The sequence below is a fragment of the Podarcis tiliguerta genome, assembly GCF_965153285.1.
Source record: "Podarcis tiliguerta genome assembly, chromosome: 2".
Taxonomy (NCBI): domain Eukaryota; kingdom Metazoa; phylum Chordata; class Lepidosauria; order Squamata; family Lacertidae; genus Podarcis; species Podarcis tiliguerta.
In genome coordinates, this window is record NC_139535.1 from 88687652 (window position 1) to 88704531 (window position 16880).

Below are 16880 nucleotides of genomic sequence, written 5' to 3' on the forward strand. Positions count from 1 at the left end.
AGTCAGAGATGCTGCTCCAGCACCAATCCAACCCATGCCTCATCAACAAAGCAAAGAAAACTCCCCTGGACCTGGCCTGTGAGTTTGGAAGGCTAAAGGTAAACAGAAGTAGCCATAGCCACCACCTGCAAGAAAGTCAACTGAGAGCAACGGGGTGTATGCAACACTACTGCTCCTCAGGGGAGACCCATTGAAATGAATGCACACAACGATTCATATCTGTGGAATTCCCTCCCCACAGAGATGCGTCCAGCTTCTTCACTGCATAGCTTTTGGTGAATGATGAAGACACACGGCTTTACCTTCGACACCTGAGATGTGTCTTTTAGTAGTACAGTCATACCTCGGGTTAAAGACGCTTCGGGTTAAATCTTTTCAGGTTGCGTCCTGCGGCCACCTGGAAGTACCGGAAAGGGTTACTTCCTGGTTTCGCCACTCGCGCATGCGCAGATGACATAATGTGCAGAAGCGGCGAGACGCGCAGATGCAGGTTGCGTTCTGCTCATGTTGCGAGCGGGGCTCCGGAACGGATCCCGTTCGCAGCCAGAGGTACCACTATAGTAGTAATTACCTGCAGTGACATGATTACCATGGACAACATTATTTGGTTGTAAGCCACTTTGGGTTGCCTTCGGTTGCAAGATAAAGGGACTAACAAATATGATGATGATGATGATGGAAATGATAATGTGCTCTGGCACAGCAGGAGTTTCCACAGCTGCTGGCAGTAATGTAGGAAGAGTTTTACTATCTTGTTCCATCCTGTCCTGCAGAACTTTTCTAAGCCAGCTGCGAGCCACTTGCAAAGAAACATCCCAGCTATTAGGGCGGAACAATATCATAACTCAAGATGGCGGCAACTGACATCATTCCCTCACTGTCGGTCACATTGGCTGAGGCTGACAGGAACTGAAGCTCATCAAATTCCCCATTCCTTCCCCACCCCCAAATTATTTTTATTGATTTTCCATAATTTTTAGCAAATTGTCACCAAATCACTACAAATTCCAGTATAAATTTAAAAGCTGACTTCCCACCCCCAATGTCCCCTCTATTTTCCTCCCTCCTTTGCTGCTCCCAATATAACACCTTTTCCAGCTGTCACTTCAAAATACATTCATCCCTTCTCTCTACACATCACCTGTACAGTTACCAGTTTCTGCTATGGCTTTTATATATTGTTATAACCTGTCCTCATAATCATCGAGTAGAGTAAATAATCTTTTATAATAGTCATTCATCAGTTTTGAAACATTTCCTTCTGGTACCTCTTGAGTAACACTTTGCCTGAGAAAAACAGATCCTGCTTCCTCCCAGACAACATGCATGCATTCCTCCGTAACATGGCCTTGAACATTGCTGTATGACATCTGGCCCCAGTAATAAACAACTCAGCCTCACTGGTGCTGCAGGGTGAAAATGAAACCCCTAGAATTTATGTGTGTGTATAAATATATAATATACATTTCCTCCCCCTAACACTTCCAATCTCCTGGCAACACCCACCCTTCACATTTTCCCAAATTTAATCCTCAATTTTACATACAACCAGCTCATTAATAAATCATTTATAAATATAATCCAGATCTCTTCTTCTCTGTCTGAAAGTCTCAGAAGCTGTCAAGATGGCATACACTGTGGTCCACCCTATCCCTTTCACTGTTCTTATTTCCAGCTTCAGGCGGGGTTGGGCTGATGTAATCTCAACAAAATCCATATCTCCTCTCTCTCCTCTGTCCAATGGAGACGTTCAGATTCCCCATTCCTGCTGCTATAAAGTCTTCATACATCTCCAAAGGTCTTCCTGTGCCAAAGAATGGCTTTCTGTGGTAATCATGCTGCTGCAGGCACTTGTGAGTAGGCCCAGGGGTTGTGGAGGGATACCTCCTGTGTAAGGCCTCGCCATGGCACCGGGACATAACACAGCACCCAGGAACCTCCATTCCCACCGCATGCACATTCAGGTCCTTCTCCACCACTCCCACCAGAAGCCAGACAGGCCCTGAGCCTTGCTAATCCCTCCAGACTGCGGAGGCAAAAGCAAGGCCAGCTGGGCCAGAAGGCCTGGGATTCCAACCTGGCAGAGCTGGCGGTGGATTCCTGTCTCCACTATTCAAGACAGGTGCAGAGAGGCTGCTCAGAATTCCTGGGGGTGGGGGACTTCCCCCTAACCTAAAGGGCAGGGCAGCAAATGTATGTGAAGACAGGAGGGGTGGGTGGGTATTAGCGCAAGGGACGTGCACCAAAGGGAGGCAATGGAATGGCATTATTCTATTCTCATCCCAAGGCAGGAGGTGGCTTCAATGTCCATTTTTATAACAAATGGGATATAAATAGGGTGATAAATCTTGAGTCACCATAACAAAGAATAGCAGGCCTCTGGTACAAGTTCCACATTGTTTGTGTAGGTGTGTAGGTGTTCCCTGCGGGCAAGGCCAGCTCAAACCCAAAGCTCCCTAAGGTTGAAGCTATTTCCCACTGTAGTGGCCTTTTCCAGTTTGCAGCCCTGGGCCCTCATTTGTACCCTTTCTGCCTGCAAAAGAGATGGTTGAGGCAATTGTGATAGCAAGGCCAACTCTGTGCCAAGAAGCACAGGACTTCCGCCCCTTTGAGAGCTCTGAAGCAAGGCAAAGATACAGCAGGTGTCATCCGTCCATTGCTCCCAACCCCATCTACTTTCTTGTCCGCCGTGGTGGAAAAGGAGAAGTGGCTCCTTCAAAGCACTTGGTGTGGATGCAGAACTCCCAGCTATGGATGAAATTTGGCCCACAGCTGGATCAGCAGCTCCTTACACAGCAGGATTGAATTCCCCACACATCGGCTAACGCCCGGGTTGTGTGTGACAATTCTGCTTAGTTTGGATATACAAGATCTCTCAGGTGCATCTGAACCTGCAGATCGCAGGTTTGGTCAGCTGATCCATGGGGATTTCAGTCGTGCTTGGTCACCGTCTCCTTGTAACCTTGCAGGCCAACTTCAACAGGTGGGTGAGACCACTCACCTGTCAGTCGTCTGATATTATTTTGGGTCCCTCGCTACCTTCTGTCACCCTGCCTCCATTCTTTTGTCTACTTTAGGTGGCCCAATTGCTTTTGAACAGCCACATGTGTGTGGCTCTGCTCGAGGGACAATCCAAAGACACAAGTGACCCTAACTACACCACTCCTCTTCACTTGGCAGCCAAGAACGGGCATAAAGAGATAATCAGGTAAGTCCTTTGGGCACTTCCAGTGCAGGGAGAAGCCAATGGCCTCACTTAGCCCACATGTGCCAACGCAAGTTCCCCAAGGTGCCAGCATGTGCCACACCGCTCTCAGATATTTCCATCTGTTAGCTCCCCAGCTTAACCTTCCTGAGATTTCAGCTTCTAATCTGAATGTCGTATCTATTTCATGCCTTACAGTGCAGTTTGGGTGTGTTGAGTTCATTCTTACTTTTATATTCTCATGCAGCACCCTATTTTGCAAATGCTTCATTCGTTCCATTCCTGCATGGACCCTTATGTGCCGCATGGGGCATCAGAATTTGAAGCTACGGAGCCCTCCTAAATCCTGTTGCCCTCTAAATGCTGTTGAACTCCAACTCCCATCAGCCCCAGCCAGTAATGGCCAATGGTCAGGGATGCTGGGAGTTGTAGTCCAACAGCATCTGGAGGACTGCAGGTTTTCTATCCCTGAATTAAAGAAATACAGAGAATACTGTGCTTACAATGGAAATTCATTCCTAGAGGACCAAACATAGTCAGACCATCACTCCATCTAGCTCAGTACTATTCCCCCCCCCCCCCGCAATTATTTCTATACTGCTTTATTGTTTGTTTGTTTGTTTGTTTGTTTGTTTGTTTGTTTTTAAAAAAGAATCTCAAAGCTGTTTACAGCCTAAGTTGTAACCTAAGCATTACAAAATACCAAAGCAAAACATTATAGATGAAGATCAAATAGTTAACAGGAAAATTAGAAGTTATTGTAAACATTACAGACAGAAATCCAACATAAAAATACAATAGACTCCACATCCTTAGCAATCCTAAGCATCCAAGCCTGACACTCATGCATTCTCTCACCAGCCATAATTACCAGCCAACCAGTTATTAAATGTTAGCTCTACAAAAGCATTTGAACTTACTGTTCACCAAATTACCACAGATCAAGTGAAATCCCTACAGCAGTAGGGTTGTGTCTTAAATTAGCACGTTAGACTAAACTACAGGGTAAATACACCCACAGTGTCCTTCTGCCATTTAATCCTTCTTGCAACACAGATAGTTCCCCTGATCATCTCCTCCACCTGCCAGCCATCCTTCTCTCTCTCTCTGTCTCTCTCTCACACACACACCACCCTCTCCAATGGCACACAGTAAGGATCAAGACTTGGGTATTCATTCTGGAGCAATCAGTCACATCTTTTGACTTGCTGGCACTCATTGCTTATATATTCCTTCCCCTCACAGGCAACTTCTGAAAGCTGGAATCGAGATCAACAAACAGACGAAGACGGGGACTGCCTTGCATGAAGCAGCGTTGTATGGGAAGACCGAGGTGGTGCGCCTGCTGCTGCAAGTGAGACTAAAAGTAAAGCCGTAGTCAAGGACAGGGAATGGTTGCCTGGTGACCAAAAGGCTTTTGCCCTTGGAGAGGCCGCAGGCCTTGGAGCTGAGGCAGAAATAGGGAACAAAGAAGAGGAGAGGGTGTGAGAGCCCACAGAGGAGACTCTGGGCTATCTGTGGGTCGGTTCTGAGAGGAAACACTGTGCAGAAAAGTGTGGTAGCTCTGTCACTCGAGGCAGGAAAAGAATGCGGCCTGTAGCTTGGTGTGATATATAGCACTGAGGAGAAACTCCAATCTCTGGTTCAGTTCTAGTCCGACAAGAAGTGTGGTCATACAACCCACCTGTCCTGTGCTGAAAGTACACAAGAGGGAGCTGCTAGCCTCTCTCACACACAAACACAACTTGGATGTGCACACCGACTGAGTGTTCATTAGCCATGTGAAGAAGTACTGCATGATTCCTCCCCGTATGGAGTAGCCCAACACGCATGCAATTGTCTGCACCTATAATCCATGGCTGCCGAATCTGTGGCCAGCCAGAGTCAATGCTAGCATTTGTGTTGAGGCTAGCCAGAGTGATTCTGGAACCACCCATCTTTGGAAGCGACTGCAAACAGTGTTACGAAACACATACAGGGGTTGATCGGTTTGTTTATTGTTTCATTTGCACTTTTAGTGCACTTATTTAGCCTTCTCTGTGAAGCGGAGTAATGACTGCCTTTATGGGAAGCTGAGGCTGAGAGTGTGAGGCAAACCCAAGGCCTCCCTGTGTTTTGAATCTGAGGCCTTGCATGTTGTGTGAAGCAACCCTCTATAACTGGCCTAGTCTACTTTGTTCTGCGAGCTTAACCTTTTCACAGACAGTGGGGATGCAGTCTCTGGGTAAAGACAGGCCTGCTTTTGCTCTCAAGGACTGTGATATTATTAGCAGGCTGCCGTGAATATCTCACCAGTGAAAAAAAGACAGTCACGGAACCAAGAAATGACACAAAACAAAATAATTGCTGTGAAAATCCCTGAAATGAGAAGTAATCGACTATAGAATAACAAAAAATCAAAAATTAACCTAGAATTAAACAAAGACTTAACGAGATGCCGGCTACAAAACTCGTTTCACTGAACTAATCAATTTCCTCAGAAGGAAATAAAGAAATTATAAACCTTAAATGATTTTAAGTGATATCAAACAAACTCAAGAGCAGGGTTGAAATGCTTCCCTGAGTTTACAAAAAAGGTATGAAAACCTCAATGGCAAGTTTTAAACATAGCCCTATTTAAGAGAACATTATAAGATATCAAACAAACTGCTCTTGTTTAATTCTAGGTTAATTTTTCCTTAAACTTTTTGATTTTTGTTATTTAATTTAACTCTATAGTCGATTACTTCTCGTTTCAGGAATTTTCACGGCAATTCTTTTGTTTTGTGAATATCTCACCAGGACCTAGCACCAGCACTAGCTCAGCTAAATACTCAAATGCTGAAACCAGCCTAGATTTTTTTATTAAAAAAAAGTTCCCTCAAGGAAGTTGTCCCCCCGTTTCCAAGCCCACCGCTAACTTTCTCTCTGGGCAGGGTGGCATCGATGTCAACATCCGCAACACCTACAACCAGACAGCTCTGGACATCGTGAACCAGTTCACCACTTCACACGCCAGCAAGGACATCAAGCAACTACTACGAGGTGAGCAGGCCGAGAAGTATCCCCATTAGGCCCTAATCTGGGGAGGAAGCAGATGGCATCCATCTTAATAAACCCCTAGGATGTTGCAAACTGGTGATGGGCATGTGGGGGACAGCACTGAAATCTTTTGGAGAGGGGCAGGGTGGGTACTTGAGGGTTTCCAGCCTCCTGGCTTTCACTGAATTATAACGTGAAGGAGCCCACCTTGCAAAGCTGCAGGAGAGGCTGGCTGCAACATCCCAAGATGCGTTGGCTGTGGGGCAAAGGAGGAATGAAGCGCAAAGCAAGTAACGACGTCCTCTTCTCCCCTTTTTGCTAATTTTCCTGCCCGTGTCTTTCCCCCTCTGTCCCCCTCCTTCTCACTTCCCACTACCCTTTGTCTTCAGAGGCATCAGGAATCCTGAAGGTCCGAGCTTTGAAGGATTTTTGGAACCTCCATGACCCAACTGCTCTCAATGTCCGTGCCGGAGATATCATCACGGTAAGAGATTGGCGGAAGCCATAGAAGCTCCTGAAATGCTCCAAGAGACAGCACTCTGCATCTGTTCTGTGATCCCATGAAAGGACCTCAGCTAGGACTGCGGTGACCTATTTGAAAAATTGTAGGCTTACTAGAGTTTGAGGAAGAAATTGGTCCCAGTGATTATTTTAATTCAGACCTACTGAATTTGCACTTCCCCAAACCAGTGTATGAACTGAGAGACCAGCTATGCTTTGAAATTCACATTTCTCTGAATTTCGTGGTGCAGTTCTTCAAAAAAAGGTGCATGAAAATACACATATCAGAGGAAGGTATCAGCAAAAATGTGTATATAGGTGAAACTAACATACAAAATCCATTATATTGAAGGACATTGCTTGCAAAAATGTATCTACTGGGGAAAATGAGCTCTAAAATATTGATTAATTTTAATGAGTGCTTTTTTAAAAAAATGAACAAAAAACAGGCAGACTGGTACATTAATGTGGTGAACTGAACCTGAGCTTGGAAAACTGAGAAACTTAGAGAAATCAAAAGTGATAGATTCTTCCATTCCTAGTCCTAGCTTGTATTAGTAGAAGAATCATCTCTACCATATAGGAGGCAGTAGAAGTGCTATTGTAATCAGATTTTGTGTATGGTCAAGAGAGTTAAAGGAGGATGCAGGCAAAACAGAGAAGATTCACGAAGTAATAGAAATTACAGTGGATAGGGGAGGTATAACATATTGACAGAGCTGTGTGCATGCCAGAGTTCTGCAAGAGCAAAGAAAAAAGAACAAGCACTGAATTCAGCTGAGAAGCTCAGCTTAGTTTTCTTCCTTTTTTGAACAAGTTTGTAGTCCTCATGGTTGAATAGACAAGTTTGGTCTAATCATAATCATTCTTGGCATTTATATTCCCCTTTAGAATGTTCAAAGCGCTTCATCGCATGCAATGACCCTATAATATGTAGGCCTTGTATTTATAGTTTCATCTTGCAGATGGGGGGGGGGGTTAGGTAAGAAGAGAATGAATTCCCTAAGCCCTGAAATATGAACAGGGGGCTTCCTCCATCGTAACTCAGTCGCTAAGCCACTGTGCTGCACACCAGCTTTACAAAACCCTGCTTTTGTGGTAAGCTTAGATATCATGATCCCATGGTCCCTTTCGACCTCCTGATTCTACCATGCTATATCTACCCTGTCCCACTGATCATGAGAACTCTTCTCTCACCAGGTTCTGGAGCAGCATGCAGACGGACGCTGGAAGGGTCATATCCATGACTCTCAGAAAGGCACTGACAGAGTTGGTTACTTCCCTCCATCCATTGTCGAAGTCATCAGCAAGCGGACAGGTTGGTCCACCAACACAACTGGGGAACTCTGGAGGAGGCCAAAGATGTGATGGGGGGAGGGTGCAGCAAAGGGAGTAGGAAAACCTGTGATTTCATTTCCCAGAAAACCCCATTCATTCACTGTCTTCTCCCCGCCTGCAAAAATAACTCCTATCATCGCCGCCACTTCCAACTCAATGACAGTGACCTCTCTGCCAACGCTTGCCTTCACACGGACCAAGTCAAACAGCACCAGAGATGTGATTATTCAGGGCACAATGGTTTCCCACCCCCACCCCAGTACTGTTCAAACACACTTTTTGCACGAGAGGAAGCTCCCCACTTTTTCAGCAGGAGGAAGATCGTGAATATTAGAATATCCGAAGGGGCTCCCTTCTGCTGTGCTTTCTGAAAAGGATAACATGGAGGACCTCTAGCAACACAGAGAGCAGGAACCTCTTTAAAAGGAATAGGGGGAATCCCATCGTTCCTGCTCCTTTCTCAGCAAGGGAAGAATGGGAGTCAAAGTAAATTTAAAATGTATTAAACTACATAAACTGTTATGACTATTAATATGCAGGTGGCCTGTGGAAGCCTAGCAAAGTGGTGTCTGTATAGTTATAGGAAGCTGTAGTCCTGGGAGTTAAAGGTGTGAATACTTCCACACCTTTCCTTCTAGAAGGTGTTCAGATCCCACCTTAACCAGGGACAAATGTAGATCCCCCATTCCTCAAAACTTACTGAATTGTGGATGCAGCTAAATTGATGGACAGCCATGCATGTGATTTCTGATTGGATACAAATAAGCAATTCTCCTGAGCTCATGGGTGGATGCTGCAGATGTTCAGTTTTCTTTGCAGGTGTATATTTACTGCAGGCCACCTGAGGTTGGAGGCTGGAGATAGTTTTTAAGAGACTTGGAAGTTGTTTTAAGAGATGCTTGCTTCAGGTGGCGTATTTATTCTTCTCACGGTGTGCGTACAGAAACAACACGCATGCACACACGTTTCTTTTCTCCCACTGCCGCCTTCTGGTCAAACAGGTTTTGCAGGTTTTCGAAACAGTGAAAAGCCACACAACGCTTGTTTGCCAGAGGCAGAAGTGTGATGAGAGGACTATACACATCGTAAGCTGCAGTAACTCTTTGAAACTACCTTGAGCTCTCTTGACTTTCTCCAGCCGTAGACACTATGAACTGGTGAAACTAAAGAACTGGGTAGAGCACTTTGGGAATCCTATTATGTAGGCTAGAAGAAAAAAATCAGGGAAGGAAGGGCAAAGTTCTGTGCTTGCTCCTCTGACTCCATTGCCAATGTTCATCCTAGACTGCTGAGAGACTCTTTTATAGGGGGGAAACTGTGAAAAGTCTGGCCGACGAATGAGCATCCGATATTCCGTCCCTCTTTATGTTTTTAAAATGCAGCAGCAGCATTGCCCCTATGTGAACACATATACTCCATGAGCAGCTAAGTTACAGCAGCCTTCCCCGTAGCCCCCAGTGCTGTACAGTGCTTCTGGGGCCACACAGTTGCTCTCCTTGCCTACACAAACACACACCCTTTCCTGACCCACGTGTTTTGTTCTCTACATGCAGGCCTGACTCTTCCCCGCATGGCGCCCTTGCACCCGTGCCAGAGCTTTGCCAAGGGCCAGCAGGTTACCACTGCCACCCCTCCCAGTGGGTCGCAGCCTCCACCCGTTTCGCCGCAGGCACCCCTTTGCCTACCTGCCCTGACCAGGACAGCCCCAACTCCTGAAAGCCCAGGTCAGGGCCATTGCTGGGCTGGGCCAGTGTGTCCTCCATTCACACTGCCTGGGAAGGAGTGAGGACAACTCTGGGGTGGGGAGAAAGAATGGAGAGAAGTAGCAGATGAAAAGGGATATGATTTCAGTTGGGGGTGGAGGTGTAACCAGACCCTCTTCCTCACACATTCATACCCCAAGTAAATATCTTTTGAAATCATTTTCTCTCTCGTCACACACATACACTCACACAGATACTTGGTGGGGGGGGGGGTGGAGAGAAATAGAGAAATATCCCCCCTCTGGAAATTTCATGTGGCACTGCTATGCCCCAGCTCCCTCCTGCAAAATTCTCGGTGATTTAGAACTGGCTTTGCTACACATCTTTGTCTCTGTCACAGGGTCCACCTTCCGTAACGTATGCTTTGCTCCTGCCCCTTCCCACCACTGCCCCCCCTCCCCAGTAGCTATCTACCATTTTTCCAGGGCCAGTGGGCTGTTCTCACCTGTCGCTGATAAACCCTGCCTAAAGGACATGAGTTCATCCAGGTAGCCCCTTCCTTCTGCATACACCTCAAGTTCACATTTTAGCTCATCAAGGCCTACCAGCCGCAAGCGTCCAGTCTCGCCCAAAGCATAAACCCATCAGTGTGCACAGCGCTGCCACTGATCACGCCTTCTTTCCATGCTCATGTGCACATCTGCCATTGAGGTACCTTCCGTGCTGCACAAACAATACATCCCATCACTGCATGCAAACCTGCCTGCTAGCTGTGTCCTCCCAGGCCACATTTCCCTCCCCCCCCATCAGTCCTGTATGAGAGGGACCGCTGCTGCTAGATGATTCTTTAAAAAGTTGCTTCCCAACCTCACCCATCAAAACTGGGTGGCGGGGAGTGGGGTGGTGGAGAAAGGATCCTCCTCCACCAGTGCCAGGGCCTTTTTAGTGATGGCTCTGACCTGGTGGAATGCTCTGTCCCATGAGACTAGGGCCATTCAGGATTTAACCTCCTTCTGTCGGACCTGTAAGACAGAGCTATTCTGCCTGGCCTTCAATTTGAATTCAGCCTGATCTTTTATTTCCCTTCTCTTCCCTCCCCCTCCCCTTTTATGAAAATCACCCGCTCTGAGACGCCACAGCTAATTCTCCCCTGGCCTCCTCGCTGGCCCAAGTAGGACCAATTCAGCCAGCTAGCCCTGGGGATTATCTAATGCTTATATCCCCTAAATTGATTTCTGAATTTTGAATTTTATTGTTATTCATGTTTTTATACTGTATTTTATGCTGTTTTTACAATTAAGTGTTTTAAATTTGTTGTTAGCCACCTTGAGCCCGGTTTTTGAACCGGGAAGGGCGGGGTATAAATAAAATTGTTATTATTATTATTTATTATTATAACAGCTGGATGTTGCTACAGGAAATAAAAAGTCATCCCTTGACTGAAATGCCTCAACCGGATACTGCGTGACCTGTCTTGGCAGCCAGGGAAGCCTGCTTGGGTGCTCTGTGGCAAAGCCTGCAAAAAAATCTGTAATGGGGTGCTAGTCCAACCAGCAGATGCCCCCTAGCTTTGCCTGCCTGCTTAGTGCTTGAGGGCCAACTGGGCTCTTCTCCGTCCTTACTACCCCCATGCCAAAACCTTTCCTCTTTTCCCAAGCAGCAGGTGACAGGAACAGTGTGGGCAGCGAGGGCAGCATTGGCAGCATCCGGAGCGCTGGCAGCGGTCAGAGTACTGAGGGCACCAATGGGCAAATCACTGGACTCCTCATTGAGAATGTCAAGGTAAAAGGGGCACGGATTTCTCTGCACCAAGGCATGAAACCTGCTGTTCACTCTACTGCTGCCACGTCTCAGTCTTTTAATGTTTAACAGACCGCTGTATTTTAATACTTTGTTGGAAGCCGCCCAGGGTGGCTGGGGAGACCCAGCCAGATGAGTGGGGTATAAATAATAAATTATTATTATTATTATTATTATTATTATTATTATTCCCAGTTTTTGTTATCTCCTGTTCCTGGGTCACATCCCCAAGTTCATTTAACATGGGTTAGTTGCCCGTAGACTGAGGGTGTTCATACAGTCAACGACAAAGGTGTAAGGAAGCAGGTTATTAAATCTAACATTCTCTTTAGAACGAAAAGTGATGAGCTGTGGGAATAGCCTCCCACTTTTTTATTGTAATGTAGTCTAGTTTCAGACTTCTCTAAGCCACAGTGGGCTGTGTATTTGATCAGAGCTGTGTTGGGTGCAAGGGATGCGCTTAATCTTGTTTTTCGAGTTAAATACTCTCCCTCCCACCCTGCTTGCTGATTTTTTTCTCTCCTCAAGGGAAAAGAGATCAGCAACTCATTAATTTCTTACTTTTTTGCTTGTTGGGCTACATGCTCCCTTTATTACAGCAACTTGAAAGAAAATATCTCTTCAGATATAGTACTATATCTGATATAGTACTTCAGATATATGTACTATATCTCTTCAGATTATGTGCTGGTGGAAGTACAATTCCCCAAAATGAGAAATTGGACATCTCGGGGATTTATCCAGGTGTATTCAAAGACAAGGGATGCGGGTGGCGCTGTGGGTTAAACCACAGAGCCTAGGATTTGCTGATCAGAAGGTCAGCGGTTCAAATCCCCGCGACGGGGTGAGCTCCCGTTGCTCAGTTCCTGCTCATGCCAAACTAGCAGTTCGAAAGCACGTCAAAGTGCAAGTAGATAAATAGGTACCATTCCGGCGGGAAGGTAAACGGCATTTCCGTGCGCTGCTCTAGTTCTCCAGAAGTGGCTTAGTCATGCTGGCCACATGACCCGGAAGCTTTATGCCGGCTCCCTCGGCCAGTAAAGCGAGATGAGCGCCGCAACCCCAGAGTCGGCCACGACTGGACCTAATGGTCAGGGGTCCCTTTACCTTTACCTTTACTATTCAAAGGCAGAACACTATATTTCTGTATAATTGAGAGTAGAAAAGTAACTTTGCAGTCTTTGGGGAGTTATGGTGCAGAGAGCTCTGCTGCACCATCCATGGAAAGCTGCCTTCTACCCAGACAGATGATTGGTCCATCTATCTCAGTATTGTCAACTCTGACTGGCCGCCTTTCTCCAGGGTTCATTCAGAGGACATTCCCAGCCCCATTTGAAGATGCTGGGGATTGACCCAAGGCACTTCTGTGGGCAGAGCGAGTGCTCATCTCCTCTCCCAAAGGACTGCTCTGCCTCCCTGCTGCTTCTCCGCTTTCTCGCCCAGATCTTGACGATGATGTGCATTCCTGCACATGACTTGGTTCCCCAAGTTTAAACTTGCTTCTTCATAGAGAAAAGACTAAAACAACAACTCTTCTAGCTTTGGGTCCAGGTACCAGGAAGGGTGGAAATAGCCTGTGGGGACCTACATGCCTAGAATTTGGCTATATGGGTAGCAGGAATTCATGTGCCCAAACAGCTAAGTATAGAGGAGCATCACTTAACCCTTGGCACGTTCAGTTGGTCATCTGCAAACAATCCCTGCATGAAAAAAGCTGAGCATGAAGAGAAAAGTCACAATGTCCCCCCATTTCATGGTTCTTATTTCTGACCTGAGTCTTGGCTCCTTTTCTTTTTTTATGCAGCCACTTTCACCGACTGGTGAGGATCTTCAGCATTCTCACAATGGCCAGACGAATTCCGTGATAGGTAAGAGGAGAGACGAAAGGGCTGGTGGGAGATCGAAACTGACATTGCAAACTCAGTAAATAGAAAGCAGAGGGATTTTAAAAATGGTGAACATCTGTAGGGGGGGTTTGCTGTCTGCCTGACAGGGTCAATAAGCAAGGGAGTGCTGAGAGGTGTGTTCTTGGTGACTGCCCTTCAGTTGTGGAATGCTCTTCCCAAATATCTTTGGGGAAACCTTCCCAACCTTCCTGTTTGAGTTGACAGCCAACAGCAGCGTTAAGTAGGTAGCGGCTGATGTTTGGTTTCTGTATAGCTCATATATGAAGTAAGATATTCCATTTTACTGTTGAGTCTTTGAGATGGTATGGGATAGAAATTATACTAACATTTAAATAGTCTAGATTAACCTGTGGTTTAACTGTGAATATACATACATACAGTTGTACCTCGGGTTACATACGCTTCAGGTTACAGACTCCACTAACCCAGAAATAGTACCTTGGGTTAAGAACTTTGCTTCAGTATGAGAAAATCATGTGGTGGCAGCGCAGCAACAGCAGGAGGCCCCATTAGCTAAAGTGGTGCTTCAGGTTAAGAACAGTTTCAGGTTAAGAACGGACCTCCGGAACGAATTAAGTACTTAACCTGAGGTACCACTGTACCTTGGTTCTCGAACGTCTTGGTACTCGTATGTTTTGGCTCCCAAATGCCAAAAACCTGGAAGTAAGTGTTCCACTTTTGGAACATTTTTCAGAAGGTGAATGTCTGACACGGCTTCCGCTTGAGTGCAGGAAGCTCTGCAGCCAATCGGAAGCCGCACCTTAGTTTTTGAACTGTTTCAGTAGTCGAATGGACTTCTGGAACGGATTGCGTTTGAGAACCAAGGTACGACTGTACATAATTTTATTTGTATACTGCCTTTCCACAGCTCAAACCGTGCTCAAGGCGGCTTACAACATGAAAAAACACATAACTGGAACATAACAAACGTAGTCATAAACAATAAACAAATGATTAAAAAGTACAAAACCAAACTGAACAATTTCCTCGAAATCACAACAGAATCTAAAATAATGATACAAAAAACCAACAGCAACAACTCACCCCACCAAAAAAAACTGGACCCTTTCTGGTTGAAGCTTTTGGGAGAGTCAGAACATTGGTGCAGTTTCTCTCCTATGTGGCTGATCCTGTGCCTCAGGAGGGAGGTGGCCTGGAAGAAGCACTTCCCACAATGCAAGCACTTATATGGCTTTCCCCGTGTGCAGGCTTTGATGCCGTATAAGGTTTGGGCTGCTAATGAACATTTCCCCACGCTCCTCTCTGTTCACAAGTGCCGGAAGTGCCACCGCTGCCTTCATACATTCATTCATTTTGATGAGGCTGCTTTGCAGCACCCACACGAGCCCCACTGAAATAAGCAAGTGTTGTGTAGCTAGGGACAGGCTTCCCTGGGTTATTTCGCCCTGCATTAATTCTGTCTGAGGCTCCTGTGACCGTCCTTTGGCTCCTTTCAGGGACACTGGGGCACCAGAACCTCTCCAACTGTCACACCAATGACAGGATCTTCTCCCACCAATATCTACGGCCAGAGCAGCTCCTGGAAGGGAAGGTACTGTAATCAATCTAGCTAATGTTTTATATATACACCTATGGATTCTAGCATCAGGCTACTCCCCGTAAAAGGAAACAAATTTGAATGGCATCAGTGTAAAGCAACCTTGCCCCAGTCCATCCTAGAGTTAGACATGTTGAATTGTTTCTTTAAATGTAAAGGTTCATCATTGCTTCACCCGATGTGTATATCTTTAAGGGGCCAGAGCAAAATAACGAGATCCAGCTTTACAGCTGTGAAACATAGCAGGTGCTGCTGAGTTGCATTGATTAAGCTGTGTCAGGAATTGGGTGTAGTATATAAGGAGCAGCACCTAGCTCTGCCATTACCCTGGGGGATGGGTTGGTGGTTGGGTCATGTTTGTTTGTAGATGTATTTAGTGTATAAGGAGTTTTTGTTTTTGTAATTAAAACCTTGTTTAAGTTATTTTTGAGTCCCTTTTTAATGCATGGTCTCCCCAGCAAGCTCTCTGCAGCGCTACTATACTGCAAAAAGCCAACAAGACACACTGTCCATTAAAAAAACCTTAGTGGGTTACAGCTTGCCCCACTTGTGCTGTATTGTAACCCCTGTATATGTCCTATTTTTATTTGGACAACTCGTTTAGAATTACTTTGGGGGCAAGAATTTGTCCATGTCTGTTAATTTTATCAAGAGAACACCTTAAGCTTGGTACTTGGATTTTTGTTTTTATATGTATAGAAAAACCTTTCTCTCCATAAGGAACAATGAGGCCCCAGTTAGAAGCAGGGTGCTGTCAGATTCTGGCTGGTCACAATACGTGGCTCAAGGGCTGAGTTAAGCTTGTTGAGCAAAGCAGCCCTGCTTGGATCAGTTAATGGTAAAATCGTGCATTTGATTGATGCTCTGGATCACACAAGATCCTGCTGAAAGAGCCATGGGCAGGGAAGTGGTTATGGACAAAATGTGGCAAAATATGGGACCAAAAAAAGGAAAAGAAGAGGAGTTTTGGGTAAGCACGGCAGATCCAGAAGGCAGGAAGTCGGATATGAGCTGGAAACTTAAGCTGTTGGCTGGGCTTGCCAAACTGTTATAAGCATGAATTATGGATTATTTTTCTTGCTTTTGTGTGTGTGGACGGGGGGAGGGGTAGTTATCCATTCTCAAGGAAATCTGTATTATCTGGCTGAAACACTTTGACACCATAGAGTTATAGTATTTGAATATTAAGTGGTGTTATTTTTTCCATTATTATTTCAGTGCTCAGAAAGACTCTGTAGAATGCCGTCCCATGTGGGGTTACCACAATATATGCATTGGATTGGGGGAAAGCTGAAAAGCACAGTGGGTTGAAGAGGAGATGGCTGCGGAGCCAGCTAGTTCAGGATTGATGAATTGGTCCTAAACAGAGATGTGAAGGCTCAGGAAAAAACCTGGGAAAATTCAGGGGATGGGTTTCTTCCCCATTTTTTCAGGGGGTTTCCCAGCTTTCAAATCTCAAGTCCCAATTAAAGAACATAAACCCATTGATACCTGCCTTATTTTATTTTTTAAAAATCCCTACAACAGCCGGGACGCGGGTGGCGCTGTGGGTAAAAGCCTCAGCGCCTAGGGCTTGCCGATCGAAAGGTCGGCGGTTCGAATCCCCGCAATGGGGTGCACTCCCGTTGTTCGGTCCCAGCGCCTGCCAACCTAGCAGTTCGAAAGCACTCCCGGGTGCAAGTAGATAAATAGGGACCACTTACTAGCGGGAAGGTAAACGGCATTTCCGTGTGCGGCTCTGGCTCGCCAGAGCAGTGGTGTCACGCTGGCCACGTGACCCGGAAGTGTCTCCGGACAGCGCTGGCCCCCGGCCTCTTGAGTGAGATGGGCGCACAACCCTAGAGTCT

The 16880-nt window shown here is 46.1% G+C and overlaps 1 protein-coding gene across 7 annotated transcripts in view; it reads left to right on the forward strand.

Annotated features, from left to right (window-relative positions):
* The window catches only part of CASKIN2 (CASK interacting protein 2), a 100556-nt gene that overhangs the window by 70865 nt on the left and 12811 nt on the right, over positions 1-16880 (forward strand). For 2 of the 7 annotated variants that reach the window (XM_083429836.1, XM_083429840.1), the window contains 9 exons: positions 3-98; positions 3078-3208; positions 4451-4571; positions 6121-6229; positions 6616-6710; positions 7928-8045; positions 11429-11550; positions 13373-13436; positions 14933-15027. In XM_083429836.1, coding sequence (XP_083285962.1) covers positions 3-98; positions 3078-3208; positions 4451-4571; positions 6121-6229; positions 6616-6710; positions 7928-8045; positions 11429-11550; positions 13373-13436; positions 14933-15027 — 951 coding nt within the window. The remainder of the gene's footprint in view (positions 1-2; positions 99-3077; positions 3209-4450; positions 4572-6120; positions 6230-6615; positions 6711-7927; positions 8046-11428; positions 11551-13372; positions 13437-14932; positions 15028-16880) is intronic. The other 5 variants (XM_083429838.1, XM_083429841.1, XM_083429839.1 and 2 more) reach the window with 3 other exon arrangements.